The sequence below is a fragment of the Coloeus monedula genome (assembly GCF_965178545.1).
Source record: "Coloeus monedula genome assembly, chromosome: 10".
NCBI lineage: Eukaryota > Metazoa > Chordata > Aves > Passeriformes > Corvidae > Coloeus > Coloeus monedula.
The window spans coordinates 2660095-2670339 of NC_138790.1; the positions used below are offsets into that span (position 1 = coordinate 2660095).

General features: G+C 53.0%; 1 protein-coding gene across 1 annotated transcript; it reads right to left on the bottom strand.

The window, feature by feature from the left end:
* Positions 1 to 2900: 2900 nt before the first annotated feature.
* LOC309576783 (aquaporin-12-like) lies at positions 2901 to 5130 on the bottom strand (the record flags this gene model as incomplete). The annotated part of the gene is made up of 3 exons (XM_082288313.1): positions 2901 to 3082; positions 3977 to 4093; positions 4524 to 5130. The coding sequence occupies 3 exons, from the start codon at positions 5128 to 5130 to the stop codon at positions 2901 to 2903; spliced, it is 906 nt and encodes a 301-aa protein (XP_082144439.1).
* Between the last annotated feature and the right edge of the window lie 5115 nt (positions 5131 to 10245).

The following is a 10245-nucleotide window of genomic DNA, read 5'->3' on the forward strand; positions in this document are numbered from 1 at the left end:
AGGACCTTCTGGGAAAGGATCGACCGGGACATCGGCCGGGAGCGCATGCGGCGGGAGGTGCAGGCGCTGCGGGAGCGCCAGGCGGAGCTGGCCCGGACCTGCCTGCAGGGCACGGGCAGCGTGGTCCCCAGGGACATCAAGGACTCTTCCCTGCGGCCGCTGCAGCACGGCGCGGCCAGGATCCTGGGTTATAACCTCAAGGAGGGCTTGGATCAGGAGCTGGAGCGGACGTGCCGGCGGCTGGTGACGCCGGAGCTGCAGTACAGCAGCCTCCTGTACAAGAAGCAGTTCCCCCCGCAGCCCCCCGAGAACCCCCGGGCGGACCGTGCCCCTTCCGAGGAGGCCACCCGAAACTGAGCCCCCCTGGCCCCTCCGGGCATCCTTCTCCATCCGCCCCTGCTGGGGACAGCGGGGCTCAGCCCTCCCGGCCGGGGGGCACCGGCGGGCTGGGGGTGCTGCCGGCCCGGTCACCTCTGTCCGTGCACCCCTGAGCACAAGCTCTGCGCTCTGCGGGAGCAGCACGGGCTGGAACAGGGGCTCGACAGGACTTTTCCAGAGGGGAATCCCCCCAGTCAGCAGCTGAAGCCTCAGCACAGCACCGGCTCCAGCAGCGAGGAGCAGATCCAGGAGAGCAGCCCAAATCCTCGGCCCCGCACCAGAGGCTGCAACAGAACAGGGCCAAGCTGTAAATCAGAGCTGTGGAGTTTGACTTACAGCTTGGCAATGGGTCTGTCTGTCTGTGCAGCTGCACCTCTCCCCTGCTCCGTTACCGTGCTGGAAAAGCAGCCTCTTAATTAAAAATAACAACATTCACTGTCACTCCTTAAATTCCCCTTATTTACATCAGTCTGCCCTGTAGATGACCTCCCCAAAAGCAACAGAAGCACACCCCAAACGTCTGAAAATGTCCTGAAAAGCAAAAGAAAAAAAAGATAAACAAAACCCTGAACCAAATCTCAAAAAACCCCAAACAACAATAAAAAAAAATCACCAAAAAAAAACCCCAACCAAGCAACCAAGCAAAAAAACCCAGCCCCACCAAACTGGAAAATAGGGAGCCTCAGCATTTTTTTGCCCTGACTCTGTGGTTACAGGCTGCCTTTGGATGCTGCATTTATAGGATCAGCGTCCTACTCTGGAGCTGACACAGACACTGCAGTGTCAGACTCAAGTTCCACCCCTGTGTGACAGGGAGACACCTCATGAGCCTCTCTGCAGCTGGATATCCCAACCCACGAGTATCCTACACTCTGCCCGGGGAAAGATCCCACAGGAATGGCTCGTGGAGGGAAACTTGGCCTGACTTTTCTCATCCTACACTTCTCCTTGAATCAAAAGCAGAGCCAGCAAATCAGCTGGGAGGAATGGAGGCCTCATCTCTGTCTTTTTAGCACAGTTTCCAAACCAAAAGAGATTCCAGAAAAATTGCCCAGGGGATCTGAGCATCCCAGGCTCTCCCTGGGGCAGGTGCAAAGAGCCTCAAAGGTTTCAGTTTCCACCCAAAGGCCTCCTGTTCAGTTTAGCCAGGAAAAAAGCCAGACTGTGCTCCCAGTCCCTTCCCAGGACAGTGCCAAGGGACAAGGAGAGGGCACCATTTGGGGAGTTTGCTGCACGGTTTTGGGGTGCTGCATGTTCCATGAAGTTTCATCTCTGAGGCACATCTGTGTATTGCTGTGTTGGTCCCTTCCCTCATTTCTCCTGTTGGGATGTGGGGTGGGCTCATGGGTTCAGAGGTCTGGGGTTCCTGGGGGACCTGCACATCCCTCCAGAGGGCAATCCCAGAGGAAATCAACTGGGATGGGCAGCCCAGAGGCCGTGCAGCACTCTGGGGTTGTCCTCCACGGACACAGCAGAGCGCAGGGAGGAGCAGGGCTGGACACTGGGTACCAAACCTGCATCTGACACCTCCACTCTGGGTTTTAATTGGGTGCCACTTCCTTATTCCCTGTTTGCACCTCAGGAAATAGGAGCAGGTCATTCCTGCTCAAGCTCCTGCCAAGATGACCCAGGGCAGAGACACTGGAACAGCCAGAGCATCACAAGGTCCTGTGCTCTTCCCTGAGGAGCGCCCAGCGTGCGGCTCCCATGGGGTGCCCTGGCTCCAGCACAGCCTGGGGATATCCCTGTTCCCAGCAGGTGTTTCCCCCCACACTCCCTCCCTTTCCTCACAGGAAGGACATCACTCACTCAAATGCCAACCACAGCGTTTATTATTTTTTTCCACAAACCGTAATTTTACAGTTAGTATTTCACGTAGACACGGAGCAGAGCCCAGGGATCCACTTGCTCAACCACAGCAGCTGCCTGGGTCTCTTTTATTTTTTCTAACCCCAGACCCTTTGTGCACCATTTCTTGATGTTTTACAGCACCAAAATCCAGGCTAAGCACATCCCCAGAGGAGCAGGGTCTCCTGTTGCCAGTGAACTCTCTTGCCTTGGAACATTTTTAATTCCTCTTCAGGTCAAGTTTAACTCAATTTTTAACCACCACCAATTTTTAACCAGTATCCATTAATAACTCGAAAGCTCAAAGCCTGTTTCCTTCCCATCCCAAGTGCCCAAGGCAATCACTGGTTTATACTTTGTTTTTAGGGCTGCAAGAGACCCAGTGGGGTTATTTCAGGCGTTGCACGATGCAATAACCCCCAGTTGCTCAAGCCTGCCCGAGGCATGGCCCACAAGACAACCAGCAATTTGTGCAGAAGTGTTCAGAGTTTTCTCTCTGAGGCAGCAATGTGGGCCTGGAATATTTCAGGTTCTCCCAAAATTCCCAAAGGAGCTCGGGGGCTCAGGCATCCTGCAAGGGCTTCCTTTCTGATGCTTTAAGGACTGAACAAGCAGCAAAATCCTCCACACTGGGAAACCCTTTCCCAGGAAAAGGGCGGCCAGGACCCCTGGGCTCAGGCACGGGGCTCTGAGTTGCTCTTCCCAGCTTTCCTCTTCCACTGGGGTTTGTCACTCTCCACCTGTGCTGTCACCTTTGCCTTGGGCACCTTGTATTTGCTCTTCTGGCTGTAGAGGAGGTTTTTCTGGAAGAGGCGTGGGATGTTGCCCTGGAAGAGCAGGAGGGCAGCGAGCATCCCTGGAATGAGAGCACAGACCCCCTCCGAGCGCTGTGTTGAGCATCTCCACCCTCCCCACGGCTCAGCAGCGGTTTTGGCTCCTTGTCACAACCTTCACCATGACCAAAAGGCAGCTCAGCACCACTGAAGTCCCCACCGAGAGCTGAGGGACCCTCGCTGTGCTGCTTTAAGGGGAATTTAACCACTGTGTCCTTAACATAATAAACAAGGCTTGTTTTGACCCAAAAGGGCCATCAGCCACCCCAGTGGTTTTCTGGCACAGAATCATTAAGGTTGGAAAAGCCCTCTGAGCCCTTTGAGTCCCGCCATTCCCTCAGTGCTGCCAAGAGTCCATTAATTGTGTCCCCAAGTGCCACATCCACATGGCTTTTAAACCCCTGCAGGGATGGTGTCTCCACCACTGCCTTCAGCAGAGTGTGCCAGTGCCTGACCACCCTTCAGGGAAGACATTTTCCCAGTATCCAACCTAAACTTCCCCTGGGGCAGCTTGAGGCCGTTTCCTCTTGTTCCATTGCTGTTCTCTGGCAGCAGAGCCCGACCCCCACCTGGCTCCACCCTCAGGGACTTGTCTCCTCTCTCAGCACACATCCAGCTCCCCATGACCATCCTGGAGCTGAGGACAACCCCAAAGCACAACTCAGCCTACCATTACCCTTCACTAAACCTCCCCTGGACTTTGGCTTCAGGGAGATTTCTGCCCCTATACTGTGCAGAAGGTGCATTTTAAAAACATTGGATAGCAAAGAGATGACCCCAGAGACAGTGAGGCAGGATGAAAAATGACACTTGCCACTGGCAACCCCAAGTTCAGCCCTTTGCCAGAACAGTCCACGTCACACTGAGCACTTCTGCCTTGCCCCCATCCCAGCTCCTGCCCCCTGGGAAGATCTCACCTGTGAGGGGCCCCAGCCAGTAAACCTGGATGTAGTCCCAGAAGCTGTTCCCCGAGCAGTGGAAGGTGGTGGCTGTGGCCAGGGCAGGGTTGAAGATGGCCCCCGTGAACGGTCCAGCTGTGTGGGAAGAGAAACGTGGCCAACAGTCCCACCACATCCTTTGGAACGCTGACAGAGGGCTGTGACCCCTCCTGCCTGCCTGGGGCAGCTCTTGGACCAGGGAAATCCCATCCTCATCATCCTGAGCTTTGTGGGAAGTGGAAAAGCTCAGTGCAGGACCGAGGGATTGCAGTAGGGGACATTCCAGGGAAGTGATCCCGGTCTTGAGCTATGGCTGTGAGCTGACATTCACCTGCAGCCCAGACACCCTAAAGTGCCATCTTCATCCCACAATGAATATTCCCCAAAAGAACAGAAAACAAATACCTCAGGAGCCTTATCAATCCCTACCTCTCCAGTCCTGGAAGATGAAAAAGGGGCCGTTCCTCCCCCACAAATGAGGTACTTTTCCAAACGACTTGGAAAAAGAAACGCCGGTGCTGCTCACCTGTGTAGGTCAGGAAGGTGACAGTCACTGCCAGAGCAGGGACCCGGCACAGGGGGTGACTCTGTTGCACCTTGAGCAGGACAAGGTGGAACAGGAAGGAGCAGGAGCCTTCCACGAAGGCAGCGTGGGGCAGGGAGGCACGGATGGAGGAGCTGCACTCGGGCGCGATCAGGTTCTGGATGAAGTGCAGCTGTGTCAGCTCCCAGGACCAGTAGAGCCAGGTGAGAGCCCAGCCCGTCCCTGTGCCCACACCCTGGGCCAGCAGCTTGGCCGCCGTGGCTGCCAGGCTGGACTCGAGGAGCAGGAACTCCTGGAGAGACACGGTGGGGTTGGCGGATGCTCCGTCAAAAGAGGCGCCGTGGACAGCGGAGAGGAGGAAGAGCAGCGTCAGGACCACGTCCAGGCCAAAGCCACCACCCCAGGGGCCAATATCCATCAGCATCCTCAGCTCGAGGCAGCTCATGCACAACTGGAGCGAGCCAGCAAATTCCCTGGCAAGGCAGCCGTGTGTTCCGGGGGACAGAAGCCTCTTGGAAAGCCACCTGAGCAGCTGGCACACCCCAACAACCAGGAAAAAAAAAGCAATGGAGACATTCAAGCCATCCATAGTGAAGGCTGTGCTGGGGGCAGCGTCTGAACCAAACCCGGGACGGAGCAGAGGAAGCTCCTGCACCTCCTCTTTATAAAGCCAAGCCTAAGCAAACGTGGCACAGCCTGACAGGCCTGGGAAAGGCCACAAGTGTGGCCCCCGCGGGGCAATGCCGGTGCCACGGGAGCTGCCGGACTCAGAGCAGCTGCAGCAGCCACCAAGGTGTTTGTCCCAGCAAAGCCCAGTGTTCTCTCCACCAGCACTGAGCCCCCAGCCCCAGCAGTCACAGCTGGAGCCCACAGCAGCCCCCCAGAGTTGACAGCTCTTCCAGAAGGAACAAAAAACTTCATTTTCTTTCTGCTTGGCTCCAATGCCTGTGGCTGCTCCATCTCTGAAGTGTCCAAGGCCAAGTTGGACATTGGGGCTTGGAGCAACTTGGGATAGTGGAAGGTGTCCCTGCCCATGGAGGGGGTGGAAAGTGATCAGTTTAAGGCCCCTTCCAACCCAAACCACTCAGGGAATCCATGGTAAACAATCCGTTATGTGCCTTCTGAGTCATTTCCCTGCTCTGCAGAAGTGCCACCACCACCCTGAGCTCCCATTTCCCATCCCTTCAGGCAGAAGGGGCTCTCCTGCACCCCCAGGGCAGGCAGTGCTGGGGTAACCCAGCTCCTCTCAGTGCCCCGTCACACACAAAGAGCCAACAGCTTTGATTTGGGCCATTTTATTTCCCTCCCATGCCATTTATATAAGAAATTACCAGGAAACACAGGTTTGAAGCACAGCACTTGAGCAGGGATGAGGCTCTTCATACAGTTCAAGCTATGAACAGCAGGAGCAGATGCTCCAAATGCATTGGAGCCTCTCCCCCAACAGCCTTGGACAGCAGAGAAGAAACACGACATCGTGGGGATGCCTGTGAAGGCCACAGCTCAGCCTCGCCCCGTGCACCACCGTCCCCCAAATCATCACTGCAGAACCAACCATAAAATACTTGACATCACAATCCACTTCATTTCTTTTCACCTCCTTCTGTGTTTCTCAGGAACCACAGAGGTCCTGAGAGTAGAGCCAGTAGAGTTTTCTCTTTAGAAATAAAACCTCACGAGGACCCAGCCTGAATCCAGCCCCTGGAAGAGAGCCACCAGATTATGGGACACAGACTGGTAAAACTGGGAAAGAAATTCCAGCATCTTTTCCTTTCCCCAGAAATGGATTTTTCCCTTCCTTTCAAGCATTGTAAGGGTTGGGCCTTAGGAAATAAATGTTCTAAGGTTTAAAAGCTATTTCCCACTCATTGCTTGTAATTCTGCCCATGGCACATCCTGCAGTTGTGGGACATTTAAACCAGGCTGCAGAGAGGAGCAGGGATCTGTTGATTCCAAGGAGAACTATGGGATTAAACAATGCCAGGGGCTCATTCCCTCATTTGTGTTAGTGCTGACAGCAGCCTCCACACAGCTTTGCAGGCCTGCTCTTCTAGGAACAAAAGCAATCTAAAAATCCCAATATTCCCACCAAAACCCCCTTTTTTGTAGCTGGAACATCAGCGTCTCCCTAAACCAAACTTGCTTTCAGGGCTTAAAATGCAGATCTTTAAGTGGGGCGGGGTGTTTAGCCACAGGACAAGTTGGCACTTCCAGAGTTCCGCAAAATAAACACTCCCCAAAAACACTGAAGGGTCACAAGAGCTGAGCTCCCTCGCTATTTTCACCCTCCAAGAGGCAACAGCTACAGAACAAAAGAGTTACAAGGTTATTTAAGGGGAGTTTCAGCGGGCAGGGGGTGGATTAGAGCTTTCCAGGAGCTGTTCCCAGCTGCTGTCACAAGGCAGCAGGAAGCCAGGGCAGGTTTCCCTTCGTGGTCAAGCAGGGAAAAGGGTTCCAGGAGATCCAAGAGTTAATTGTGCTTCGTGAAAAGACCTGAATCCTTAGAATAAGCATTCACTGAGAGGAACAAATAACAAAGATTGATCATCCTTGACTCTAGAAAGCTCAAGGAGTTGCAGGAGGCATCTGTCCTGAGGAAGGTGTGGGCATGTCTCCCCTCCAGCCCAGTCCAAGGAGCTGCCCTGAGTCCCAGCAGTGCCCTCAGCGCTGATCCACAGTTGTACCAAGCTGGATTCACTGCTCACAACCCTCCAGGAAACACCAGGACCTGCAGCCCATGCACTGAGCCATCTGTGCCTTGACACAGACTGTCTGCTCTTCCCATCCCAGCCTCCTCTGCACTGACTCAACACAGCTCCAAAGCACAAGTCTGGGGGCCTGTTACGTGTCTGAAAGAGAATGAGCAACCCCTAACTTCCCACTGGGAAAATCCCATTAAAAAATCCAACCCATCAGTCCCTACGGGCTGTTTCAACACTCAGCTCAGCTGGGATTTGACATCTTGATGGATTGGACTTGATGATCTTAAAGGTCCTTCCCAACCTTAAGGATTCCACGATTTTAAGTGATGATGTGCTGGAGGACATTCCCACTGCAGACACCAGCTGGGAAAAGCACACGGAGCTGTGTCGGTGCTGCCCTGCTCCCTCCTGACAGGCTGCAGGTAGAGAACTCACAGAAAGTCATTGTTCTCACTTGGTGGTATCTCCCTCCCTCAAGGAAAAGAAACCTTTCCTTAGGTTGGATTCACAGTAGGGAAAACAGCTCTTGGAAGAATCTGCTTCCTCCACATATCTGGAGAGCAACACCCAGAGTTTGGCCGAGCTCAGCAAACTTTCACATCGCTTTCTCACGTGACTGAGGACAGCTGTTTTTATTAAAAATAACCTTGAGAGCAAAATGCAAGTCCTGTAAAAAAAGGGGAAAATGCAGCTGTACAAATCCCTGGAAGCAGGGATCTACAGACACCACCATGCAACAGCACAGGAGCCACGGGAACTGCACTGATACCCAACAGTGCTCCTCAGGCACCACTGTGAAAACACCCTCTGCTAATGAGGATCCTCATTTTTCACCCACCCTGGTTTTCACCAGGGTGCTACAGGTGCAGTCCAAACAGCTGTGCTCAGCTTTGCAGTAACTCACTGCAGCCAAACAGCAGCCCTGAAAGGGACAAATTGCTGCCCCCAAATATACTGCATTTTAAATACCAATCTTGAATAAACTGATCTCAAAAAATGGGGCTGCCCTTGGGTTTAGTCTCGGGTAGGTACATGCAAGGGATGAGCAAGTTCACACAAGACTTTGGAGGATTTATCCAGGACTTGCAACTTTCAGCCGTGCAAGCCAAAATCAGCCAAAGCCCTGCTCTCCTTCAAGTACCAAAATCCTGATAATTCTGAGTTCTACTGAGCACCTTCTCCTCCTATCCCCTCTTCCCCCAGAAATTAAATGCCAAATCACCAGTTTAAATGCACAAAGGGTCAATTACATGTAAAGACAAAGATACTACAACAAATTGATAACCCTGAAGAGACAGGCTCCGTGCAAACCAACATTCTCATGTCTGGGTGCAGCAGCTGCTGGGCACAAGTGGTTTCTTCATTTCCCTTTGTCAGGGTATGAGCAAAGCCTGTGCAACATGCAAGAAAGGGGAAGAGCCCATTTCCCAGTAGCAGACAGGGAACACGGGGCACGGCGAGTCCTCACCATTCACGACTGCGGCAGAAACGTCACCCGGAACCAACTGACCCTCCTTGTCCTTGGCTTTAGCTGGACTGGCAGGCCAATATCCCACAGCCTTTTTGTAGGTTCAGTGGAAAACAGAAGTGGCTCTCTGCAGCCTTGGAGGCCAAGAGGCACCATGGATCTCATCCCAAGTCCTCGGAGAGCTGTTGGCACCCAGTGCCCTCACTGCCACGGTCAAACGCTGGTCAGCGGCGACGGCGCAAACCCAGGAGCCAGATCTTCCCAGCAGGCAGCAGGACAGCTCAGCTCCCATGGATCCTGTGCCATAACCTTTATAAGCAGGATACTGGATGGGACCCATGGTGCAATAAAGCAGAGGTGTTGGAACAGCTCTTGGATCATCACCACAGTGCCAGGTTCGCTGGGCCCGTCAGTGCCACCCCAGTACTGGTGAGTGGATGGTGGAAGATGCGGCTGGGACGGGCCAGGCTGGTGTTTGCTCTGCTCCCTTGGCATGGAGAGCGAGGGACCTCTCTCCCACAGTGGATGAAAAGGGTGTTCCAGAGCTGCTCTCCTCCCATCAGCGATCCAGAGGCTTTTTGGGAGGCACAGCCATCCATCAGCAGCGCACAGCAGCAAGGAAAGCTTGTGGTGATCCCAAGGCTGGTACTGACACCGATGAATAGTAGAACTTTACAAGAAACAGGCTGGTATAGCATAAAATTATATCCACCATCATTAAAGCATTCCTAAAAAGCCTAATTACAAATACATTCTGTTAATCTCAGTAAAACACCGACACGTGAACTCTTTCAGGTACTCTTGTCTTCAAAGGTATAAACTCATGACAGGGAAAAGGGGGAAAAAACCCCAAATGTTTTTTAAAAGTTTATTTCTAGCCCTGAAAGAACAGTTATTAAACAAAGTCAACAAATACAGTAGTTAATATTGCAGTAACAATTAAATAACATAATGGGATTAAATTACACAAAAGGCAACATTAACATCTGAAGACAGTTAAAAAAATAAAAAGAAAGCTTGCACCTACTTCCATTCCCATCAACAGCATAAGGAACAGAGGGAAAAACAGACCAGAGAGATTTATTGACTCAATTCCAGCTGCAGAGACCCTTAATCACGTTTTTGCTCCCTCCCCAGCCCCTCTGACAATGGGACCCATCTGCTGTAGCCAAACCTTTGCACCTCCCTGCACGGAGAGCCAGGGGGGAAGGCTCCAATTAGTCCCATTAACACCTAAGGCAGGGCAAAGTGCACATTCCCATGGCTGTTTTTAACGAGAACTCTGGTTTGTTCGATGGTAACAACATCCCAGGAATCTCACATTCCCTGCACACCTGCACCTCAGCCACTGACACTTCAGAGGGATCACGTGCACAGCTGACCCCCACTCAGGATCTTGGGCGGGCACCCAAGAGGGATGCACAGGAATCCCCAAATTCGGATGCAACTCGTCCCTTCTCATCCTTTCCTCAAGCTCTGGCTGGTCTCCACCTGCCCCAGGGACACAGCAGAGCTGACAGCCCTGCACCCACTC